This window comes from Pomacea canaliculata, linkage group LG13 (assembly GCF_003073045.1).
Source record: "Pomacea canaliculata isolate SZHN2017 linkage group LG13, ASM307304v1, whole genome shotgun sequence".
NCBI classification, from domain to species: Eukaryota; Metazoa; Mollusca; class Gastropoda; order Architaenioglossa; family Ampullariidae; genus Pomacea; species Pomacea canaliculata.
Window position 1 is genome coordinate 18,641,799 of NC_037602.1, and position 26,324 is coordinate 18,668,122.

General features: G+C 36.6%; 1 protein-coding gene across 1 annotated transcript; it reads right to left on the reverse strand.

Moving 5' to 3' along the window:
* Positions 1 to 546: 546 nt before the first annotated feature.
* Positions 547 to 23,215, reverse strand: LOC112554506 (tetratricopeptide repeat protein 37-like). The gene is given in 43 exon segments (XM_025222290.1): positions 547 to 1,088; positions 1,315 to 1,403; positions 1,843 to 1,965; positions 2,088 to 2,317; positions 2,493 to 2,604; positions 2,753 to 2,923; positions 2,960 to 2,990; positions 3,388 to 3,528; positions 4,098 to 4,221; positions 4,624 to 4,729; positions 4,935 to 5,016; positions 5,213 to 5,306; positions 5,538 to 5,679; positions 6,184 to 6,258; positions 6,839 to 6,907; positions 7,316 to 7,372; positions 8,196 to 8,257; positions 8,544 to 8,758; positions 9,005 to 9,100; positions 9,228 to 9,320; positions 9,999 to 10,101; positions 10,358 to 10,428; positions 10,430 to 10,456; positions 10,631 to 10,662; positions 12,020 to 12,104; positions 12,385 to 12,492; positions 13,025 to 13,077; positions 13,816 to 13,915; positions 15,320 to 15,399; positions 15,607 to 15,739; positions 15,954 to 16,054; positions 16,345 to 16,422; positions 16,564 to 16,709; positions 17,244 to 17,345; positions 18,835 to 18,993; positions 19,810 to 19,933; positions 20,073 to 20,174; positions 20,934 to 21,059; positions 21,327 to 21,396; positions 21,913 to 22,004; positions 22,162 to 22,305; positions 22,622 to 22,697; positions 23,205 to 23,215. Coding segments are annotated over 43 exon segments (4,329 nt in total). The 3' UTR covers positions 547 to 994.
* Positions 23,216 to 26,324: the final 3,109 nt, after the last annotated feature.

Here is a 26,324-nt window from a genome sequence, read left to right on the forward strand (position 1 = left end):
AATGGCATCTAAACCTGAAGGCACACACCACTAGCTGGTTTGACAACTGTGTGATGCAGGTACCAGACTTCAAAACAGGTTGGGGAAGGTAAGGCAACCAGAGAGAGAAATGGGCACTGTCCTCACCAAATCTAGCAATGAGATAAGTAAAAGCTTCACTCACCTACAACCATAAAGTCATGGGACTACCTCTAAAGGACTATCAGGGTGAAATTCCTTTTCTGATAAATAGGTAAAGTTCAGCGCAAGATACTGTTGCCCCAAATCTGGTTGAATACACTACTTCTATTCTTAAGGTACATCTACAAACATCACCATGCACAGAAAGAGGTAAACAACACAGATGTCCTGATTGTACAATTAAACTGTGAAGCCCTTAGCTGATGGGAAAGCTGGGATTGTCTGTTAATTATGTATATCTGTACAAACATTATGTACTTTAAGTTCATTAATTAAGGTAACTGATCCAAGCAAACAAAACATTACACTAAAATATTCCTGCCCAGCTCTGTAGCTAATATCCACTATAAAACACTTTTTCCTTGCCTCTGGTTGTCTGTAATGTGGACTAAAGCTTGGAGCAGCTGCATTGCAGTGTATGGCTGATCGGACAGCTGGGCTATAGTCTGCACAGCTTCCTCAAGCTCTGCATTTAGGGCTTCTTCATCAATGTGCCCTTTTTTTCCTGAGTCCACCTGGCATTGGAGATATAATAATGATATCAGTAAAGCTCATTTCTTCATGTGGACAAGATCTCAATGTGCTCCACGTAAAAGACAACAAAATAAATGACAGTCAACCATACAGAAACACAAGCATATGCAAACACTATGATTGGTTGAAGAATTGAGAAATAGACAGAACTGTAAAAACTGTTGGCATACTTGAATAATATTTTCCTATGTGACTTAGATATAGAAAATTTGAATAGATATTTGTAGAACACAGGGTGTTCTCTATTTTCTTATTACCTGAGGTACACAGATATTACAAGTCATGCTACCATTAGCTGTTTGAGACTTACCAGTAACTGCTGGGCTGCCAGCCATGCTATGTAAGCCACACACACCTGCTTGACCTGTAAATTACTGTTAACAAAGTGCATATATTGTCCCCATGCACGCACATGTATATATCAGACATTTTGTACATAACCAGATTAAATGTCTGTAATGAAAAACGATGTATTTTGCTTCTTATGTAATTGCAGACAAACCCTAACCCTAACCCTTTTTTAATGGTAAATTCAAATCTAAAGACTTGATGAGCATTACATACTATTGTGATATATAGTGTTTGAATGACAAACTTTACCTCTCCCCTCTAGCTTTCTGCAGAGCCTGCCTCATCAAAATTCCAGCTTCTGAATATTTTTCTTCATTCACAAGTCCTTTCAGCAAAATCTGTAAATAAGAGCAAAATAATATCAACAAGTCAATTTTTATTAAATACACTCCCTTCCATCTCACACAAACCTCTGTCCTTCTCAAAGTTCATCCCAAACCTCTTTCCTTCACATTTACTCCTTTGTCCTCTCTCACCCCCTTCATAGATTCACAGAAACATGGAGACAGGGACAAAGATAAGATACATTAACAGAGAGACAGATGGTTCCCCTATGACTATATGGTCATGGGACTACCATTTCCTTTTTTCTGTATCTCCATCAATATTAGAAGATACTGTTCCAGCCTTACAAAAAAGTTTTAAAATGTGACATTCAGATAATGCACAAGCGGGTTATTTTTAGGAGACATCACAGTACACTTTGTAAACAATCTTAAACTGTGATAGCAATAATTGCAGACTTCTTTAAATAAAATATATCTGATTATATCTAACCTGCCAGAAGAAGAAGTCTGAATCATTTCTAAGGACCAAGGCCTCCAGCTCATTGTGTTTGTTGTTCACAACACACTCCAATACTGAAGAATAAAGCTGTTCTTCTGGAAAGTTCTCAGAAATCTACAAAGAATGCAATAATAAAATATAACCATGAAAACAACTTGATGGTAAACATGATAAGAGATGGAACAAGAAAGTCTAGCAACAAGCAAGCTGCACAGTGCTTTTTTCCATTTAATTACCTTTCTGATTGTTTCCAAAACACCAGACATGTCCATCGTCAGAATCTGTGCTACTGATTTTTGCTTGAGACACCAACACATCAAAGCAGGACTCAGGTCTGGGGAAGTCAGTACTTGATCCAGAAGCCGACGTTCATAGTCAATCAGAGTTGTTTCCCCTCTCATAACATGTTGGATGACTGCCTTACCATGAAGGGCACTCACCAGCAGACAGGTATTAGACACACTGTCTGGAAAAGTCAGAAAATGGCTTCATTTGTTTCATGAGATGCGACAGAGGCTCAACACTATTACTGAAAAACCATAGGCAGTGAATTAATGACTCAAAAGATAAACATTTATCAGGACCATCATGTACACATTCAAAATAGATCAATGAAGAGGAGCTAGGGAAAGTCAAGATACCTGGATTGATATGATAAGCCTTTTGCGCTGCACTTAAAGCATTTTCATGGGCTTTTCTGATGTTGTGCTTTCCTAACTGTAGCTGAGCCATGGAGAGACACTGCAATGCATCCTGTAATATGATAAACTGAGAATGAAATACGTTGTATGTCAATATGAGTTCACTGACACAGATGCTTACATATCAAGAAATTCTTCTCTTTCTAATAAACGAACATGCATTGACCATCAAATGCCTTTTTCAAGTCTCTAAATGTCACCTGATGATTTGGTGATCCACGACTAACGGCCTCCTTTGTAAAGGTCAAAGCCAGAGCTCCATCCTTTAAATGCTGAAATGCCACCCGTGCTGCCAACAGCCACAGGCCTGCAAGGCCCTGATGCTGCTGCAGTAACTGCTGCACATAAGCAACAGCCTCACCTGCACCATCCTGAGAGAGATAATAATTTGGTGTAAATGATCAAACAGGAAGTGTCTTCTGTAATGTAAGAGTGATGCTTCAGTCATGTCCATTACAGAAATTATATTCAGCATGATATAATATTATTATTCCAGCCATAGAAATGTGGCCCACTTCCACAGAATGAGTCTTAAGTTGGAAATTTAAGATATTTTTATATTTTTAAAATGTACAGGTTTTGACATTTCTTTTGATACTAAAGTTGTTTTCTTAGTCCTCAAATTGATTGAGTTGTAATTGATGTGTGCAAGTCTTATGGCACAAAGTTGACCTAATCACCTTTCTGGAGGAAACTGTGCGGCTTGAGACTTATTTTGTGGTGGTGGGTCACATATTCATTATCATTACAATCATGCACCTACTTTATAAAACCATTCTACAGCTACTAAAATCTCATTTACCTGCCCCACTTTAAAAGCGACTTTCAAAGTTGCTACATCAACAAGACTCTCGCCCCTTGCACAAGGTCAGACAGCTCTTTCAGGGTAGCTTCTATGAGATCCAAATCCATCTGGACCATTCCAAGTGCACACAATGCTAAGAGGCCACGGACAGATGATGGACAGATCTGGTAACTGAGAGAAGGATGACAGCCTACACATAATTTGGGTTTCATCATCATAATCATAATTTTTGTTTTGTGTTCTCTATGTCTCTGGAGGTATGATCAATGTTCTGTGCATGTGTACTGTAGCCCTTGAATTTGAAAAAAACAAAACCTGATGTATTCTCCTCACAGAGCTATATGTTAAATAGCAGTTCATGGTGGATGCACCTGGGTACTGCAGCCAGGACTGCTTGCCCTAAAGACCAGGGGCAGCAATTTGTGTGGTTAACTCTTCCCACATGGACAAGCAAAACAATTCATTGCTTAGAATCAGAGTGGTGGCAAGAAGTGCAATGTGTTCCAATATTTACACCTAATAACCAACAACAAATAAAATTATCATTGACACACCATTTTAAGAGCATTTTTGAAATGTTTAAGTGATGCCATTTGCAGGAAATATAGTTAAACTACATTTAAATGAAAGATGGTAACTGTATGGAATGGAGAGCTCCTGTCATGAAAGTCCGCTACGAGGTTATTAAGTTTCTAACAGTCAGGTCATTGGGTAAAATAAATGAAGGAAATTCCACATACCCAGTAAAAAGAGCGGTCTTTGCTCCATTAAGATCCTGACACTTAAATGCTACCATTCCCAAAGCAGCATAGACATCAGACTTGTCTGTATCACTGGTAGCCATTGAAAGGGCAAGCTGATACACTGTAGAAGACATAGACAATGGTCACTTATAAGGCCCCCATGCATTTACAGAAACGGTAAACAGCTGGACTGTTGCTTATTTTGAGTTAGTATCCTGAAAGCAATAGATTATTAAAATGTTTATGAAAGGGCAGGTTGGGCAAAACCTGTGCAGAAGAACTTGGATCAAAGAGAAGTTAACTTGTGCAAAGACAACTAAGTCTGATCAAAGTCATGACTTACCAAGAAATAGAACTTTATGTGTGAAATATAAAAAATATATAAAATACATAAAAATCAAAAGTCACAGCAAAAATATTCCAAAACTAAAAGAACACATTCAAGTATATCCAGATTTTTAAAAAAAAGAAAGAAAAGGCGCTCAAATGTTGGAAAAAGAATACAAAGCACATCCGGATTTACCTCTGTAACTGTCTGTCAGTTTACCAGCACAGTATAATAATAAACCAAACTGACACAGATCAGTGAACGTGGCACTTTTCTCACATTCCTGAACACAGCAATTGCTTCATCATATTTCTTGTTTTTGCTGCAAAAATGGAACAATTTCCATAAACACTAAAATTTATATTAAATGATTTTTGATGTTTTCTTATTGTTGATACTTGTACACTACTCAAAAAACAGTGGATTTTCATTTAGATAAGAAAATATTGAAAATGCACTTTAGAATAAGTGACATAATGCTGATTTATCAACATAGTTATCATTACCTTAGCAACCTGGCTAAATTCAGTCTGACTTTGATGGCACTTCACTTCAGCAATCCCAGATTCCTTCAGAAGTTCTACAGCTCTGAAAAGAGTAAAAGTCTCAAATATTGAGTTTATGTAAGAGTACATAACATCAGCAAAATTAGAAATTAGAGAACACAAATATTAAGGTAAAAAGAACATCAATCGGTAAGCTATAAAGTGGTTTGTTATCAATATCTAAGACAATTAAAACCTAAGTAAAATTGTAATGCAGATTTGTCCTGCTCAGAGCTCACTTGTGCAGGCTATCCTCTGCGGAAACCAGAAGGCCCTGGTGCTCAAGCAGCAAAGCAAGCATGTTGTGAGCCCATGGGTCTGACTCATTAAGCCCTGTGAATATAACCTAAAGATAACTAGCAGCAAATCTTCAGTACATGCAGCTACATACATAATTAGAAGTTTTCATTTTAATCTTCCTTAAGGAATTATTCTGCATAAAATGAACAAAAAAGCAATTAAACAGAAGACAGTTTAAAAGGACTATCAAGAAGATTAATTACAGCCTACTGCAGGGTTATAACTGTTTTAAGCACATGCAGATATCTGTTTTGGTTTGCTTACGTGTAAATCTAGTAAGAGCTGTCACTGCAACAGGAATGGCAGCCATCTGTTTGATACAGTACTGGAATGCAGGTGTGTGCTGGTTGGTGACATCCAGAAGAGTTGTAATCACCCAGTGACCATAGCCAATACAACTCTCCATCTGCATGTGTTCATTTCAGCAAACATATATAATCAAAGCACCTGACCTGACATATAATTTAGTATCACACTTAGTGCTCACCACGCATTTAACAATTTAATAATCTAACAAGAAAAAAAAAATTAGTGACAAATGTATGTTAATATTAGAAATTAAAAATAAACTGCATATCAACATCAGACAGCTACAGAAGATCAGTCAAATCAGACAACCATGTCTTAAATATGAAAATAATTATAAATAATGTATAGGAAAGATATTTAAATGAATTCCATCTCTCCTCCCATCTCATTTTCTCTCTCCAATGCACTGACTGAAAATGGAAGACAATTTCAAATAATATATACCTACCTTAAAAAATACAAAATAATGTTGCAATCTTTTTAAAAATAGTAAATGTTTCTAAAGGACTGATGAAATTATGATCACCAGTTAATTTGCTTTGGTGCTTAATATGTACAGGCTAAAGATAAAAAAAGCTTGTGTGTGCATCTCAGCACTCACATGAACACCAATGTCAGTGGTGTGCCGGAAAAGGTCCATTGCATCTTCATGTGCAACAATTTCCCCTATCAGGCCCTGTACATAAGATAAAACCATGGACAAATCTTAGGATATTATCTTCATATGTAACAATCTCAGCTATCAGGTCCTGTGCATGTTACCAAAGACCAGAGATTCTCAACCTTTTTCGTGACTGTACCCCAAAGGGTGAAAGTATGTTTTGCAGGTATCCGTCGTGTGTAAGTTCGCGCATAAAAGTACTTATTTTCATAATGACATGTGCTTATTTATGTTGCTGCATACCCCTGCATAACCCCTGCCTTACCCCTAGGGGTATGTGTACCACCGGTTGAGATCTGCGGCCATAGATGAAACTTAGCAATCTGTAAGACTACTGTTGCTGGTACAGTCTCAACTAATTTCTCAAATGTTCTTTCAAAGATTACCATAAAAAAGCTGTCAAAACAAAGCTCTAACCAAAATATTCCAATCTCTATCTATAAATTAAAAATATAATACAAAAGTAGTTCAAGGAAGAAAATATTAAAAGCCTTGTGCCTGCCACTATTCATGCTTGCAAACATTCACTCATAAGTAACAAAATTTTGTTGGTGAGAAAGAATATTATAGTTATTTGAGATGATCTGCCCCTGACCTGCCCAATCCAGCTGGTAATGTACTCAGGATTCTGGTTTTGTGCCACTTTGAAAGCTTCGTGGGCTAGCTTTAAAGAACATAAGCAAATGAGAGATTAATTCCCATCTACTGTGAGGCATTTTTTTAGATAATCAAAAATCATTTGTTAACATGCCAACAAAATATGCATAATGCAGAAAAAATGTAATGAAACATAACAGCACAGGAATATAATGGCACATATTCAGATGACAGAGTTCCACTGTCATTTATCTAGATCATCCCTTTTTTGGGAGGTGGGGGGGGAGTGAAAAAATAATACAAAGTAAAAATATTCTCTCCATATCATCCAATGTTTTGCGGTTTCATATTACATTTATCTCAGTTAGGTACTTGTTAATGAACTCAAAAGTAATATTTCATGTCACACCAAGTGATTCTGTCCATCTTGGAGGCAGCAATGCTGGAATGATTAAGGGAAGGCATGTACACTTACTTTGAAGTTATCATTCTGGAGATACACAGTACCAAGGTTTGTCCAGGCCACAGCATTCTAAAGTGAGAGAAACCAAAACATTCATTAGCATTCCAGTGTCGCTTTAACAGAAAAACATCTTATCACAGATTGGTAAAACACTTCTAGCTGTCATGTCATCATGTAAGCACAAAACTGACAAAGTGAAATAGAGATCCATGGCACACAAAAAAATAAAATATTTGGTAGTATAATACTTTTTTTTTTTGAGTCTTTACCAGATGACATGACTATGTGGAATTCATGCTGCTAGCCACTTAATTCCAGCTGTCTGCTTCCTATTGATCAAAGTTGACCAATAAACAGGGAGCACACATACTCAACCCCATCAGGCCATGTCTAGCTAGTGAGTTCACCTCTCCAGTTTTTCCTCCAGCTTTGACCATGTAAGTTGTGTTTTCGCTACCATTATTTACTTTATTTTGGTTTTGCGGTGACAAGAAACCTTACACACATGCGGTGGAGTCTGTCTTCTGCCAACCTTTTCTTTGCTGTCTCAAATTGTGGCCATGCTGATATTTGCCACTCTTGGTCCGTGCACAGATGGGTGCAGGTGGTAAAGACAAACCATGTCAAGAGATGACATTTTGTCCTGTTTACAAATGTTTACCTTATCTTTTATCAGGCTTAAAGGTAAGACTAGACTGCCAGAAACACTTTGTCCAACCCTGGCATGCTAAAGCTGGTTGTTACACTGCCACAGATTCAAGAGGGACTGGACATGTCTGTATGACCAGTCAGGAGCGGACTGCTGAGATTGGGTAGCAAGTAGGGAGAACTCTACATTATCGTGTCATCTGGTACAGTATAAAGAAGACTGAATTATGGGTTAAAAACTCACATTGCTTTCACATTCTATAGACTTGATGAAGCAGTGCTGAGCAAGGGAATAGTTCTTGGCATCTGTAAAAGAAATTTAAATCAAGGCAATAACAAAATTTTAGTTATTAAAGTATTAGCTCTGAGTAAATTGGACAATGTTATTTGACTTATGGATCCAGAAAATATTTATTGGTTAGCAAATAATTTTTAAGATTTATTTTATTTTATTTATTTTGGATTATAACTTCTAAGGAATTCAGAGGAAAGTCTGGTGCCCTTTCCACTGTTTAAACTTGTAGAAAGTTCTTCAGAAGCTGAGCTGAGGCTGAAAAAAACTGTGACAATGTTGTAATATAACATTACTTACAGCGGCTGGCTGCAACAACACCTAATGCTGTCCAATGTGTGGGATCAGTTGGCTCCAGGCTAACTGCCTTTTTCAGAACACTGATAGATTTTTCAACAAGAAGCTTTGCTTCAGAACTGCTCTTCAACTGACAGCACTGGTAGTAGAAGCTGATACCAAAGTCGTGCCAAAGAGAAGAATTTTCAGGAAGAATTTTGAGGGCCTTTCCGTAGCACCTGCCAAATTCAGCCTAAATTCTTATTGCTGGTGATGATGTTTGGAGGAATATTGTTCTTTCAAATAAATCTTTGATTTATGCTAGGTGGGTGAGAAGTCCACTGTACTCATATAAAAAAACAAAATAAATTTTGCCCAGCACACACTTAATATTTATAATAGTATGGCAACTTTTATGGTAAAAGTGTTCAGCAGCTGCTTGGAAACAATCTTAGAGATAATGCAGACTGAGGTATAGAACTTACTTTGTTGCAAGCTCCAACATTTCCAGTTTGCCAATGGAGATAACATCTTTGTCATCTGCAGAAGTTGCTTGACAAAGACGCCTTGGAACACAAATGCTGCAGACAGTATTGTGTAAACATTGTTTTAGTATCTAAAAATTACAGATAAATATATCTAATTTATTTTTATTTAAATGGAATCTTAAAACTTGATTTTGATCTTTTTCTGGTTATTTTCTCCTACCTAAAAGTTCTGGAGTTCACCCCTTGCAAAAGAGTACAACAATCCCCAAGTAGTTTCCACAGACAGGAAAGGTCAGGTCGCTGAGTTGCTGCCCTTAACAACACAGAAGACAACAGATAATATTATCACCAATCACTAACCAAACAAAGCTAAGAGATTTATTTTCTTAAAGCTTCTACTGACGTGCTTCTAGTGAAGAGAAATGATTTGAAATGACATTATAAATCGGCAACTAAGGCAACATGGCTTTAGTGCCTTATATATGATTAAAATACTTCAAGTACTTTGAATGACTGATTTCAACATTTCACACAGCCTCAGTACTATGCTGGCGTAGTAAGAAATTCCCTTATCTGTCAACAGCACCAGCCATTAACATTCACAAATGGTTGATGATGTGTTCTCTTCCTTAGACTTTTCATGACATATTTTTTCTAAAGTGCAAAAAAGAGATATGCATCATTAACCACAAGTAGATGTGAATGGTATGCATGAGGTGGGTGACAGGTAAGCTTGCACATTTTGTCAATGCATACTTAAAATCTTCTCTCTACATGAACTTGACTAAAGAGAGAGTGATGTCCCTTGGCATAACTGGCTTAAGAGGATTGCTCTGCAAAGATATTGTGAGTCGATTGTTTATGTCAGAGTGCTTTGAGCTTGCTGCCAGCAGGAAAGTGCACTAAAGAAATGTTTTTCTTATTATTACTTACACATGATGTGTAATACTTATTAAAATCTCCAAAATAATGAATGTCAGTAATATTTCACCGAGTGAGGCAAGTGATGGCTTGCTGACAATGATCCAAAGCAAGGCCTGTCAGGCACTGATCCAGAAAACGACGTGACATAAGCAGATAGGTTTCTCCAAGGCCTGTAAAAAAAATGAAACAAACAAACAAAAGCCAGCCAACGAGGGACAGCTTATTACAGTCACAACAACTCTGTAACTCTTTCTCTGGAGGTTTAAATACCTTTTAAGCATGTAAAATTACTTTGAACTTTATTCTGAATGTATGAGGAAAAGAGAGAAGAAAACCCAACTGAAATGAATTAGATGAAAAGGTGTATCAACATTTAGTCATATATATAAATATTAAAAAATTATCAGGCAGCACAAATGCACTTACCTTTGAGTGCTGGCACATAGTGAGAAGATTTGCTAAGGACTAGTTTGTATTCATCAGCTGCTTCTGTCAGCACCTAATTGCTGTTTGATACTAGCAATTCTGACAAGAAATAATCCTGGCATTAGTTAAGTTTATTTTTTAAAATAGGTTTAAAACTGTAACTTTTCCAGATCTTCCTAAAGCATAAATCATTAAGATCACTTCCATAAATTTGCAAACTCTTAGATAAGCAATTCCCTGCATTAAAAACAAAGTAAATGACAAGAAACTTACTGACAAAGACTGTAAGTAGAGTCTGGATGAAGCTGAAAGGAAGAAATGATAGGAAATGGTCTAAACTCACACCAACATTCTGTTTCTTTAAATAAATAGAATTTCGAAAGTAAATTCTCTTTCTTTGAGACTTATAAGACATAACCATAGGAGGTAAAGGGTACACTAGCTCTTTAACCATTGAAAAGTTTTCACCCTGACAGTGAGCTATCACATGCCTGGTGTATAGCGCATTCCATTAGTCAGATGAGTAACTCCCCTCTAACAGCATAAAAGGCCAAACTCAAGGCCAACACACCAGTTTTTTTTTTCCTACGGTTAATGTGGTGTTCCTGCAAACAGAAAAAAGAAAAAAGGGGAGGGAGTGGGGTTGGGGCATTATCGACATAAAAAACCCGGAGATACAAACTCCAAATCAAAAGGCAGCCACATCGGGAAAGTGGGACCGCTAGTACCTTATCTGCAGCCGATGGAAACCTTCCACCGCAACTTAGATCCCACCTGAGGTAGCTCATCTTGCCACACTTGTGTCCATGCTGCTCAGACCAAAAGGGCACTTACGTCACAAGGCTGGTATGAAAAACATACTAAGCACTGCAAACCCAGAGAAGGAGTTATATCCAAAGACTTTTAGTCGTAGCACAGTTGGAACCAAGGTCAAATCTTTTCTTAAGGAAAAGAAGTTTGGTGTCAATAAGAACTGTGACAAGACAAGCTGAATTCTCAGTTATGTCGCACGCTATAAAACCTGCAACATTGCTGAAATGCACATCTTTTCTCAAAGAAAAGAAGTCTGGCAGTCTCTGTCCTTGTCACAAAAAAAAAAAAAAAAAGAACAATGAAGTGAGCGTCATGTTTCGAAAGAGCAGAAGCTAGTGAACATCACAGAAACCATAAGAAAAAAACTGGTGTTGGCCTTGAGTTTCGCCTTTTACGTTGTTAGAGGACAGTTACTCATCCTGACTAGTGGAATGCACTGCACGCCAAAAACAGGCTAACTCACTGTCAGGGAGACAACTTTTCGATAGTTAAAGAGATAGTGTAATCATTTACCTTCTATAATCAGGTCATGTGGTGCAGTCAACACAGAAATCATTTTTCTTCACAGATGCCAGTAATTTGTGATATTAAACATTTCTCACTAGAAACCAGCCTTTGAATAAAATTGCTTTCAAGCTGTTCTCTTTGTGTAAACTGGTATATAAATTATATACTGTATTTTGATGTTATTTATATTATTTGGAAGTTTCAGATTTCAAAAACTTTTCACTTAATGTTTAACAAGTATGCAGAAAAATGCTACTGGCAACAGTTTATACTATATACAACATATTTTTGCTTTTCATCTTTTTGATAAAATATGTGATAATGAATGCAAAAGACAGTTACCTCTGCTGCCTTTGTAAATGCTTTGAGAGCTGCTGTGTAGCTTCCTCTGTGCAGGTAAGCTTCTGCTAGACACTCCCATACATGTCTGACAAAAAACACAGCACACTCAGATTTACAGTAACACTTACAGTCTGAACAATGTATAAAAGACTAATTTCACTGGACTGTGAGCATGCTCAAGCCATGCCCATGTTATTCCTGTTTCCAGATGCAGCAAGCTACAAACGCTAACCAAAAATAACCTCTTATAGCTGTGAAAAGTTGCTCATACTTTAAGTAACAAAAGATGGGCTTATTCATTAGAGTATTTATAACTAGCAAAAAAACAATACGCATAACTTTAAAAAAAAACAAAAAAAACTTACTCATCAGAGGGATCAGCCCGCAATGCTGACTGGAAGGAAGCGATTGCATTAGTTGAGTCCCCTGTTCGGACCTGGGAAAGGCCAAGCCGCAACCATGCCCATTTGGAACTAAAGGTTTGAGGGGAAAAAAACAAAAAAAAAAATGTGACAAGATTTTTTAAAAGTTTTTCTTTTCATAAATCTACAAGACAGACTTCTAAAAAGCTGTGACATTAGAACTAATGCAGATAAAATTTCCGCTAACAGCAATGATGCCAGTAATACAGTAATATTTATTCTACATTGTTTAAAAAGGGATAATAAATACCTAGTTAACTTTAAAACAGGGAAAACATTTACATGTACCCTAGGGTCAAATTCTCATGCCTCAATGAATTTTTGTTCACTTGTAACTTGAATGAAACAGGTTTCTCCTTTCAGAAAAACATTATCATTATTTAATCATTTCTTTCAAAAGAGAGGAAAGCAGGATAGTAAAACTTCCCTTAAGCCTGGTCAACAGAGTGAAAAGAATGGAGCATCATTCTGAATCTTCAGAGGCTTCAAAACTGACACCATTGACAACAATATGAAGAATTATTGGACGGCTTGCTTTTACTGAAATGTACTCATCTGCCATTGTGCATGCATGTACACTCACCAACCAGCAGCAGCAGTGGCTGTTACATTTTCCAGAAGAGTCTTCACATTGTCCTGAATCAAAAAACATAACAAAAAATGCCAGAGATTCATTTTAGGAAGTCTAATGATGCTTAGAGAAAATGTAGCAATTATTTTAACTCATACTACCAGAGTCACCGAGAGCCAGCATGGGGCCGGGGCAGACAACCTCTCTGGGCCCATAGTAATTGTAATTGTAAATTATTTTCTTAGCATATAGTAATACACTTACAATTTGATTGTCAGTATCTACATTTCATTCACCAAAGTAGTATAGACTGCAAACATTAGGAAAAGTGCATTAGGATTTATATCACTTCATGAACATAAAACTGTTTACATGTGAGTGGTTAGTAAATGAGGAAAATAATGTTAAAGGATAAAACTTGTAGTACCCCACTCCATAGATGTTTGTTTGTTGGTGTTTAATGCCGTGCCAGCAACTAGGGCTATATCACAGCAACCACTCCATAGAAAAAAATCGTCAGAGTGAGGAATGCTACATTATCCTTTCTTTAAAAGAAAAAGTAAAGGGAAAGAAAAATGAAAAAAAATCCACTAACCAAGGCCATGCCCCCATCACAGTGGTGGGCCTGGATACACCAGACCCCCTGTCCCCCCATCTCATCAGGCCTGCATACTTCCAGAATATATTTTTTTCTAAGGGAGAGGGTGGTGGTTGGGTTGGTCAAATCAGGGATTCTTCATCTGTAATTTTACTGAAATCTTTTTTCTTCACTAAGCAATTATTTAAATAAGAAAACAAATTACCTCCTCCCCAGACTCAGCCATCATATCACAGAGGGCAGCACCTGCTTCTTCATTGTTTGAATTTAAAGCAAAGGCTTTCTGGTAGCATTTTCTGGCACGCCTACACAACAAACATTTTCAGTAAGATTTTTTTGGAACAGATACAAAATACAGATTTCTAAAAACATTTTAAAACAACTTATACACAAAAACAAATGTGACAAAAACAAAATGCATTTTCAACATGGAGATGTCTCAAAAATGCTGAGGGGATCATTAATGCTGATGTTTTCAGACAATACACAACACACCATTATTCAAGCACACAATACATTATGCGTGACCTGTCCAAGAAACATGAGGTGTCTTTGTCGAAGACAGATTACATAAAGAAATCTTTCGGTTAAATATTGAGTTTTTTTAAAACAAGAAATCTAGAAATTTATTGGTGATAAAATGAAATGTCATCTTGTTTAAATTTTACTATGAGCATTTGTTAAAAAGAAAATCCTTTTTCCGCAGAAGCTTTTCCCTTTTTGATTTTCTACTGAAATTTTACACAGAATTGACTAATGAGAAGTATGGGCAATCAACTGCAGAAAATGACATGCTTCTGTCGATGGGTCTGCTTAAAGTCTGAAGCAGTTCTAGGAGGGAAGATAGTGTTAATGATGATGTAGGCCCAGGTACTAATGTCATCATCAATGACTCACGAGTCCTTAAAAGTACAGTGCCAAACTTTCCATCAACTGAAGGTATCTGGAAGGACAGTCTTTGATGAGGCATTGTACCAAGTCCCATGACCAAACCAGACCAGCTTACACCACTTGACTCTTGAAAGTAGAGGTTCCATGGTGTTCAAGCAGGCTTTATCTAGTTAGTGATAAAGTTAGATTGGGGGTCTTATGATGCTGTACAATAAGACTTCAGACCCCTTGTAGTTATAAGTCGTGTGTGTGCGTAAAAGTATTTGGGGAACAAGTGGATGTGACAGCAAGAATGTAGTACAGTTGTATTATTAAAATTAGACAGGACCTATAGTGGCAGATCTGTTTTTTGTTGATGTTGGATGAAAGGACATGTGCATGTTTTGTGCGTGTGTGATTGATGTGTGACACACAAACAGCAAAGACATATGCTGGTGAAAGGTAACAAGGCTCATAATTCATCTCTGTGTACTCTCCAATATCTCTCTCTGCGCTTATGTACAGCATTTATTGAGAAAATGTAAAAGCCAGTTAACATTCATGCACTTCTTCCACCTAACATTCTAGGCTGTGAGACTTGTCAGTAACATGCAAATGTTCAACTACTAGAAAGATTTAGAACTGTAGTTAGATCTAGGGCTAGACTGTAGCAACATGACAGATGCTAGCTGCAATGGGTGTGAGAGATATATGAACATGATGGCATTGCTGACCAGAAAAAAATTTAATTTGTAACATGCAGTCTTGTTTGTAATGGTGTAAGGTAACATTCAAATAGTACACTGGTGAAACAAGCAAAGGTTCTGTTTGCAACTTACTGCTGATCATTTTTAAGCTCTCTGTAGAAATGACCAAGGTACAAGAAAGTATGGCTCTGGTAAGGATCCAACTTTGCTGCCTACATGGGAAAAAATAACAGTACTAATATAGCAGACACAGTGCATAGCTACCAGTATTACCTAGTTCATAAACATCATATTTAACAAAATACTGAAGCACATCTTATACATAGCCATGATGAGCATCACAGCCAATTCTTGGCTGGTTTACTTTATCAAGAAAAGGGAATGCTCAAAGGTGTCATAAAAAATGACTCAAATCTCACCTTTAGCAGTAAATTGAAGCACCGATCCTGAAGTCTGTCAGTTTGACTGGTGTTCCTTAGTTCCCAAAGAGCACAGCCCAATCTCAACAGATACAGTGCATTATTGGGATCTTCAGCTACACATTTCTCTAGGCTGAAACAAAACAATTATCTAGGACTAAAAAGAAAGATTATGGATAAATACTTTCGCACAACAGTTGTCTGATGACAATATAAACACTAATCGCTGATCTGAGAACATTATCAGGAAGCAAATAGAGCCTCAGACAGTAATAATAAAACTAACCTGAATAAAGACAGAGCTTCAGACTGTAATAATTAATGAAAACTGAGCTAATAAAACTTACCCCGTCACAGCAGCTGTGTATTCTTTATTTTTAAAAGCTATCCAAGATTGAAGAGCTCGGACTTCTGTACTGTTGCTTGTTTCTAATTTTTCTATGCATGCCTTTACACAAACCAGATATGGAGATAAAATTAAATGACAACATTACCTTAAAATTAACTACAAAAAGTACATGAAGACAATAATCTTAAATGGCACTTAATAATCCAAAATTACATTAAGACAGTATCCAAAATTAAGGAATAATACTGCAGAAAACACACAACCCAAAATCCTTTCTCTGAAATAAAGGCAATAGCCAATTTTTACTTTTTTTTCTTCTGTCATTCGACATTATAACAGAACACTCATATTTCAATAATAAAAGATAGTAACTGAGTTTTTTTCTTCACCTTTAGCTCATCTGAATCTCCAAGGCTAAGCATAATGTATGCTCTCAGAACAAGGGTTTCCTCTGTATCTTCTGTAAGCTGCAAGTATACCAAACAGCCTTTACTCCTAAGGTGTATTCCACAGTCAGCAAGATACATCCAAACAAGCACAAAAATGTACACATTTAGAAATGTATATATCCTCTAAAGGAAAGGATCCATATAATTATTTACACTAACCTTATCTAAATATTCAAGAGACTGTGCCAAAGAGTACTTTGTTCCTTGCTGATAGCAACAATGTGCAGCCAGTAGAAAAAGATGTTGAACGGCATCATTTATGTTTGTAGTCACAATTCTACTCTTTTTTGACAGGAGTGTCAGAGCTGAAAAAGTCATCATTGATATATTTTTTAAAAAAAACAAAAACAAAAACAGCCTAACAGATTTTCAACTCAAGCTGGCTTTCACAAGCAAAATCTTCTACTTATCTCTAGACAATATTGTTCTTTCCAAGCATCTGTGGTCAGAAGTTACCTGTTGCATCCATCCAACCCCCACAAAGGATGACCATCAAAGGTTAGCCCATGAAGGCCAAGGTAATTAATAAATCTACAATCTGTCCAATAATCATAAAAGAGGTATTGGAGACCAGGAATTTCTGCTTCAAAAATGGAATTGTGTACAGCTTAAAACTAAAACTGTCATTGAAGGTGAACATATCTTTCTTTTTAAAAAGTTCATCTTATAAATCAACAACCCTTTTCGAAACTAATCCCATTAAAATGTACTTATTGTCAATAATTATATGAAATCTTGACAGGACAAAAAAATGTCATTGAAGAATTCACAAAACCTAAATAGCAGCCTAAGAATGACAGTGACTTTAAAGAAAGATTGTAAATAGTTTATTAACTAACCATCATTGCATGTCTTTAAACAGGAAACATCTTCATGAAGTTTGTGAAGGCACTGTGCCAAGTAGAAGTGACCACAAAACAGGTCAGGCTTCACATTTACACCTGTAATTATTAAAGTTTTAATTACAATTTTTTTATTCTTACTTAGAAAGGGCCTAGTGAGGATTGGTTCTTGTAACATTATCCTGTCATGATATTGCCAATCTGTGCAACATAGTCTTCAGCTTCTCAACACATGACATATAACTTACACACAACATTAATCCTAAGACTTCATCGAAGCTGTAATGAAAGCCATTTATGACGTACTAGGTTTATATATGCCAAGCAATGAAGAATGCAGATAATATACAATATTTATGTAATCATTCTGGCATTTTAATGATAATTTATAAACTATATCCTTCTTCTTGTTCCTATTCGCCTCCAGTGGAGCATAGGGCTGCAACCACACCCCGCCATCGGACCCAGTTCAGGGCGTCCCTTTCCAGTTGGGACCATGTCATGCCAGCTGTCTCTGCCTCTCTGTGGACTGATCTCCTCCACGTCTGTCTGGGTCTCCCAACCTTGCGCCTCCCCTGTGGGTTCCAGCCCAGAGCTTGTCTTGTTAAATTGTCGGCTGGCTTTCATAAGGTGTGACCAATCCAGCCCCACTTCCGTTTCTTGATGTCTTGGCTGGCAGGTTTTTGGTTGGTTCTCTCCCACAGGTCTCGGTGAGAGCATACAACCTTGCCTCACTCCAGTTTATAGACTATATAACAATAATAATTTATAAGGAATCTAACCTAAGAATCTAACTACAGCAACACAACCAGCCGCAGGAAACAAAATATATAAATATGCAAAAACATAAAAGAAGAAAACTAGCATTTTCTTGATGTCCCAAGTGAATGTAGAACTGCAATGCAACCCAAAGTTACAAACACAATGTATTACAAAATTAAGGAGCAAAGTGCATTCATATGTGCAGGCACAGTGAAGTCCGCTCTATGCACACAAACAAGGTTGAACCACTGTCTTCTCAATGATGAATGCAGTGGCGCAGCAGGGGAAAGATACTCAGAAGGCAATGGAGTTTGCTTCCCCAAAGCCAAGCTTCTTCCTACTATGGATCCTCTGGGAATGTATAAACACTTATTCCATCATCGGTGTTGCATTTAGCAATGTCACAATAGTTTTGACATCTGCACTTGGGGCATTTGAGATTTTGTATTTTCTGGGCAGCTTTTATCAGCCATGATGCCACTGGTATGGATATTATACACAGCTTTGAGCCCAAATAGAGATTGAACAGGTGAGGAAATAATTTTTATTTAATTGCTTGAGGTTTGTGTTTCTATTTGCAATTTTATGTTTGAGGCATAAGTGATATGAAAGGACTCTTTTGAGCATAATGTTTCTCAACAATCCAGCAGGTCTTTAAAGAAATTCAAAAGACAATGTCATATTTTCTTTTTTATCACATTTTACCTAAATGGTAAAATCTCTTACAAATCATTAACTTATTACAGCAAACTTTAATTTTTTTATAATGTAACTTAACAAAAAGAAATCATAATGTATTCTTAATCTCAACAATTTCACAAATTACCTTTTTTTAGGTAGTCCAGAGCAATGGTTGCAGAATCCTTGTTCAGTGCCAAGTATCCTTGTGCCAAAATCAATTCTGCACTATTTAGGCTCTTTCTTTGTTCTGTCAGAGTGGAGATTAAATCTTCTATTTCTTCCATCTTCTTGGTCTTTTCATTGTCTGGAAAATTTATGGAAAATTTATTTATGCTCGAGAAGAAAAAATCAACCTACACTCATTTGTCCACCAAATCACATCAAGGTGGGCGAAACCAAGATCATTTCTGTGTCAGACGTCAGGAATATACACAGGATCAGCGCCATCTATCACATTCTCTCTCTATGCATGCTACCAACATTCCTGTCTGTGTAATGACTGTCTCCTAACTATTCCTGTCACCAGAACAACAACATGGTCAAAATATTTTTAGTTACAGTGCAACGAAACAATGGAACTCTCTCCCTTTCCACATCTGCCACCTAACCTCTATTGAATCCTTTAAATGTGCACTGAAAATAGACCTCTTCCATAAGCTAAGCATCACTCCTAACAACAGTCCACACAATCCTAGTCTTTTTCCCACCCTTCCCCCTTTTCCCTCTTATTGCTACTTCCCTATTTGTCTTCCTTAGCAAAATCATGGTACTCTCAGTCCTTGTTAATTGGTTCCTTTTTGCATTTTCTCTATTTGTTTATCCTTCCATCGTTCAAATGTTGTTTGATTGTTCTTCTGTCCTAATAGGCTACCCATGTCTTGTTCTTGTTCGTAAGTGCTAAGAGCATATATGCTCCTTATGAGTGTGAGTATGCACCAAACAAATTTTGCATTTATTATTATCATTAAAATAAACAAGTCTAAATTTAGGAAGCATTAAACTGCAGTTTAGAGGCTTTGTCAAGATGTATTATGAATATTGTGGCTAAATTTAAGAATTAACATAATGGCTGTCCGTGCTGCAGAAGAAAAGAAATGCCGAGAAGTAATTTTAATCATACCCTTTTGCACTTTTCCCATCTGCTGGTCCAACAACAACAGTAATTTGACTTCTCTTGGTGCAGACAAAGTTGGAAAGTGCTTTATAAGTTGTGAACATTCACTGTCAAGCTGCTCTTGTTTGTTCTGAAATACAAGACAGACTCCTAAACTGTTTTTTATACTGATCTTCCAATTTTAAAACAAACTTTATAAAGGTTCTTAACAATCCATTAGTTCATAAAGTGTTTCATCTATGATTCAACATAAGAATACAACAAAATACCTTTCGAACGAGTTTCAAGTAATTGTTTGTCAACTCCTCAAGCTCTGTATCTGAAGCATCAATGTTGTCTGCATGCAACAACTCTTGAAGTCCAGACAGAAGCTGCAAACATAATTCATATTGTCAAAATAATTTAGAAGCACATTACAGGCGATTTGCAAATTTATATCTTTTCCAAACTCTAGTATTTCTGAATTACACAAATAAGGAAACATAAAGTCTAATTAAAGTTGCAGAAATCTACAAAAATACATGTACACTGAATGGAAAATATTCACTGATCAGTTACACAGTTACAACTTCATCTATCCCAGAGGGCAATTAATAGAGCTCTATAATAAAGGAAAGAGTTAGAGCCCCAGCCTATCATCACACAGAATTGCAGACACCTTTAAAAATGTCGATGTGAGGTTTATAAAATAGGTGGAGAAATCTCTCAGAGACTGAGAAAGACTTTAGCTTGCAGAAAAGGAAGAGATCCTACTAAGTCTTCTTCATGGTAGCCCGAGTGAAAGTATTTCAGCAAAAGCTCCTGTTGAAGAAAGTGCTCAGGTCCAGGCTCTTAAATGAGTCAACAATGTCTACCTCCTTCTCATGGACGGCATAGGATAATTCCAACAGAAATGTAAGACAATCTCTTTGGTTTTACTGACATCAAGTTCTAAGATATTGTCATTTTACCAGGTAATAAATTCATAAAAGGCTTCACCATGGGTGTCTACTGGTTGCTAAGATGAGAACTGAACCTACCTATACAAATTCTCCGTTTGCAGACACACGGAGCATACTTTTAATCTTTCCATATTTATCTCCTTTCCTGCAAATCTCAATCATTCTATTTGTTAACTTTTTTTCTCTTACTAATTCTTGTTGATCAGGTGTTAGCAGCTGCTGACTCTTAAGTAAAATGACCATCTGTTGTATTGTTTCTGTTCTTTTAGTACCTGGGTCCAACTCTTTCATCAGTGTCTGGTACATAGACAGAGCCTGCAACATAGATATTTCAACACTTTTGACTGTGACTTTTCCAAAACAGCTACATGTTAAAGTAACATTCTTCTTCTTTTTCCTATTCACCCCCAGTGGAGCATAGGGCCGCGTAACAGTAACATATAGCTATTTAATTTTTTCATGAGATTTCCATTGCTTGTAATGTGTTAATAATTTTTTTCAGGTGGGAGTGGGTGGGGGATTGAAATGATTGATCTTAAAAGCTTCTGAATGTTTCCTACAGAATGAGCATTAATTAAGAACCTTCTCTAGATCTGAGTCTTTCCACAAAGAAATAAGCTTGAGCACAGCATCATGCCTCTTCTCCTTTTCACTGGTGAGAAACCAAACAAAAGAACAAAAAAATTAGCAGAATGTATCTCAAAAATCTAAAGCTAGAATGCACATTTATATCCATCAACAGTGTAATTTCTTGTCTACAATTCTGCCTCCTATTCATTTTGTTTACTTCTTGATGCAGCCACAAGACAGATAACTATCCATTTGTAAGATGACCAGACATCCCGATTTAGGTGGAACAGTCCTGCCTTTAACTGTGTGTCATGCCTGCTTACAAAATGTCCTGGTGGGATGCCCAATGTCCTGCTTTCATCTAAAAAGTCAATGTCCTGCTTGTATTAAAAAATCTGATTACCGTACATTGACTTGCATTCGTGTCTTTGATTTTGGCTTTTGCCCATTGCTGTTTGATTAATAATTTGTTTCCTAGATTACTGCATTTCGGCTTTTTTTCAGTGCTCTTTGTCAATGATGACACCATTATCGGCACGTATAGTGGGGAAAGGTGCTATACAGATCATCATCATTATCTTTGATATGAGATACTTACTTTGAGTAGAGATCCACTAGTTTTTCATAAACTCCTATTATTTCTTCTTGACCAATGATTCCTGGATTTTTGGCATATAAGCTGCTCAAACCCTATTGGACACGTGAGACAGTAATGTTACAAACTCTGCATGCACTGATAAATAATATAGTGCTACAAATAGTGTACACCCACACAGCTTATTAATGTAAAGTTTCCTTTGAGTAAGTTATTTTTCAAAACTTAAAATAAAAGAAAATAATTCCATACCTGCCATGCAAGAATTTGTTCAGGACAAATTTCTACTGCACGTCGATATGCCTTCAAGGCCTGATCATATTGTTCTAGACCTTCAGCAGCCACCCCAACAAATACCAAGGCATTATAATTGTTCTTATCTTCTCCTAAAATGATCTGCATGCCAAAAAATACAAATTTAAGAACTCCATGGAACAAAAAACAAAACATGAATTTATAGCACCAAGTCTATGGTTATAGCAGCCGCACTGGCCATAGATGCAAGGCCCAGCAAAGTATTTTATTTCCAAAATATACTTGTATCAAAAACTTCATAAACAAAAGAATCTGATCATATCATGTTTATCTACTGTTTATACTTAAGACAGCATAGAGTGCTTTAAAGATTGCTAGAATCTATGAAAATCAAAGGAGAGGAAAAAAATAATGGTTAATCCTTTTCAGAATATTTCTCCATTCAAAGCTAAAGTACCTTGCACAGCTTGATAGTTTCCTTGAAGTCCTTGTTTTTGATTGCCTCCCTTGCTGCCTTCAATGCACCTTTATTTCTTTACTTGCCATCCTTCCCTTTCAGTAACTGACAATTTTAAAAAATATGAGTCAAAACAAAAACAGTTTTACATCTGAACAAGTCTAAAAATGCCAGTGTTTCATTTTTTAACAACTTCTCTGAGTAGCTATCTACCTTACCACTGATATGTGTCATCATTTTAATTGCTAATTCTATAGTTCAGCTATATAGGACCAGTATTATGTTTACTTTGTGGTTCAACATTTTAATTGTTCTTCTCACTCAGCCAGTTTAATTCAAATCATATTTAGTATATGTAAATCATCTAGTATTAACTTTAAAAATTTGAAAAATAAAAAAAATGTAAAAGCATCTTTTATCAGTAAATTAGTTACAGTATCCAGTGTTACATGCTAACTGCTTTCAATGTGAATTTAAGTATTTCATATATTATTTCATGTCTCAGTTTTATTTTTAACACCTCTAAGGAAAATAAAGAGGCTATTCACATATGTATTGTGAAAGTGAGAAGAAGAAAACTTACAGAAAAGACATGTTGGATCTGTTCGTGCAAATTTGGCTGAAACTGTTCAAGTGGTGTAGTAGTAGGACTGGATATCATTTGCCTAGGGCTCATGGCCTATTTAACATCTACTCTTAAAAATCATGTGAATATTGTCTGCCTGTGTTTTCAACAGATGACAATATATATTGCTAACCATTAAAACTGTACAATAGTTTGGATTAAAGATTTCTTGAAGCTGTTCAAATCTGGTGCATATTTAAGGTTAGTAGGCTATGAGTCCAATTTGCAGCAACTCTTTTAAAAAGAAACTTGCATTTAATAGTGATCTTGTCTTAGCCTGAGGTGACTTAAGGTCACCAACTATATCATACTGTTGCTGGGAGTAAGTGTATATGTGTGTGTATCTACATGTAGTGTGTGTGAGAGAGGAATAATTTCAACACGTATATTGCATATATATTGCTAGTATGAGCACTGTCTGGAATTGCTCTTGGATTGTGTTTTCCTACATGAATAATATCACACTTTGATATATTTAACTATATATAAATTTCATTGTTCATACCATTGCTGCAACTTGTTTATATCCATTTGAATCAATATACTGTTCTCTGGTTTGTTTTATATCTTTGTATCATCAGCAAACAGCTTACTGGACAGCGTGTCTGGTAAATCAATTCTACACTGTAAATAATACTGGTCCTAAAATAATTCCCCGAGAAATTCCACCCAAGACTTCGGCTTTACATGCCATATCCTTCCCTTATAAGTTGTTATCTACTCATTAGAAAGCTTCTAATCCAATATCCATTTAAGTTACCACAAACTCCATATGCAGCTCACTTAATCAGAAATCTTTCATGCGGAACGAAATCAAAAGTCCTTTTAAAATCAGAGTGCAATATGCCCAAATCTTTATCATCTAATAGTGAAGTTTTGTTTTCCATGACTTCAAGCAAACGGTTGAGCAGAGGATTGCAAATAATATTAAACATGCTTAACACGTTATCCTCTACATATATTTAAACTTTTTAGTTTTAAATAGATTAATATAAACACGTTTTAACATATGTTAACATGCATGCGATCTTTCAAAGCAATTCGACTCGTATACTTAATTCTGCACACGCAGATATCCAACGAGAGCTAATTAGGTTGCAGAACCGTGTCAAAAAACAATGAGACGTGTGTATGGAATGCTCTCTCAGCTTGTATTCAGTAGATAGTGCGAATGGGATACATAATACAGTGTAAAGTATTAATTAGGATACTCATAAAAAAGAAAGGGAAATATAAACTACCCTCTCGATGTCGGGATAGAGGATAACTCTTTTTGTAAAGGAAGAGTTAAATACCTTGACAACGATACTGTGGCGGGGAAGGATGGTGGCGATGATACACACGAGGTCTGTGCACGGACTTATATCACTGGACCGCTTGCAGACGAACTTTCTCAGTAAACTACCAGAACCAGAGACTTCATAGAAATCTGTGACCAGAAACACTAATGTATATTGATTTACGTCCGTGTCCAGAGGGAGACCATTATCGAAATACAGTTTCCGGTTTCTGGAAAGATATACATAATGTCTATGATAGCCGAGTCGGCGAAATTCACAAAAATATTTAAAAAAATCAAGAGGTGTTTCATACTGTTGTGTAGCAGGATGCCACTGTACAAGAGACAAATGTTTCGGGTTAGGGTTTTTTGCTATTCCGCGGGAAGGTGTGTCGAAAGACCAAGACAAATGGCGAGCAGGTCTCATTTGTTCTATAGGCCACTCAGACAAAAACTTCAATCCATTGAAAGCCAAGATTTGCTCAAGACATTTTGAAGAAAAGTGCATAAAAAAGGGTAATGATCATTGTTTGCTCACTTCCTCACCTCTTACTCTCCTCGTATTCCTTGGACATACTTTTAGTTTGCTAACAAAGTTTAGAAATTTTTCATTTCCACCGAGAAAAAACAAAATTAAATATTAATCACAATCAAGATTGACACTCATTGCATTATCTGATCAGTCTGCTTCTTCTTAAAAACAAACTCAGCCTATAAATGTATAGGCCAGGATCAACACCAGTAATCGCCATGCTTTGAGCCCACACCCTTCCGTCAACATACACTATATTTCAGACGTTTCTTATGCTATAAACCAGTGACAGAGTTTTCGCCCAAGAACAGAAAATATCTGCATGAATCAAATTGTATTTATGTTCCATTTTCTTTTGGATTCTTTGTTTCTTGAGTATATGAGCTCCTGCATTTTAAAGACCAACCTGGGTGGTTTGCGTTTATTTCAGATTTCAGTAGATATAGGCGAAATAAACCTAACCATGTAAATTTCAGCCTCCAAAACCGTTAATTAATTATCCGCTACGATTCGCACCTGCAATCAACGAGCGCTGATAACAGTGTACTACGTTACGTTGGTACATCATTCACAACATTGCCAGCCTTCAATACCAATCAGAGAGAATGAGCGACAGTACGGATTATTCGGACGGTGACAGTCTGCATTTCTCGTGGTTCTGAAAAACTGCTACTTTAGCACGAGAAATGCAGACTTTCAACGTCCGAATAACCTGAACTGTCGCTATTATTGGTGCTGAAGGCTGGCAATGTTGTGAATGGTGTACCAACGTGACGCAATATACACTGTTAGCGGCACTCGTTGATCGCAGATACGGTTCGCATACTTTGCTAGAGAATAATTAATTAACGATGCGTTTTGGAAGCTGAAATGTACATGTTAGGTTTATATCGCCTATATCTACCGATATCTGCAAACAACAACAACAACAACAAACAAGTGAACAAACAAACAAAAACCCAACCGCAAACCATTCAGGTTGGTCTTTAATATATATTTTATGTTTCATTCTTGATTCACTTCGGTTCCTTAAACAGGTCTTTCTGGAAAATTTATAGGACTAATCCCTGGGAGCATGCCAACTAGATGGATGCCTGAAAAATCATTAGTTATTCCTAAGACAGCCAGACCCGAGCCTGTAAGTGTACTTTTTTTTTTCTTAAGTTGTTGAAATCTTACAGTTGAGAAGATAGTAGTAACCCATGCCCAGTACATCGAAACACAGTCCTTTCCAAAGTACCTTTCCAAAGACGGTTGCTGTGCGGCG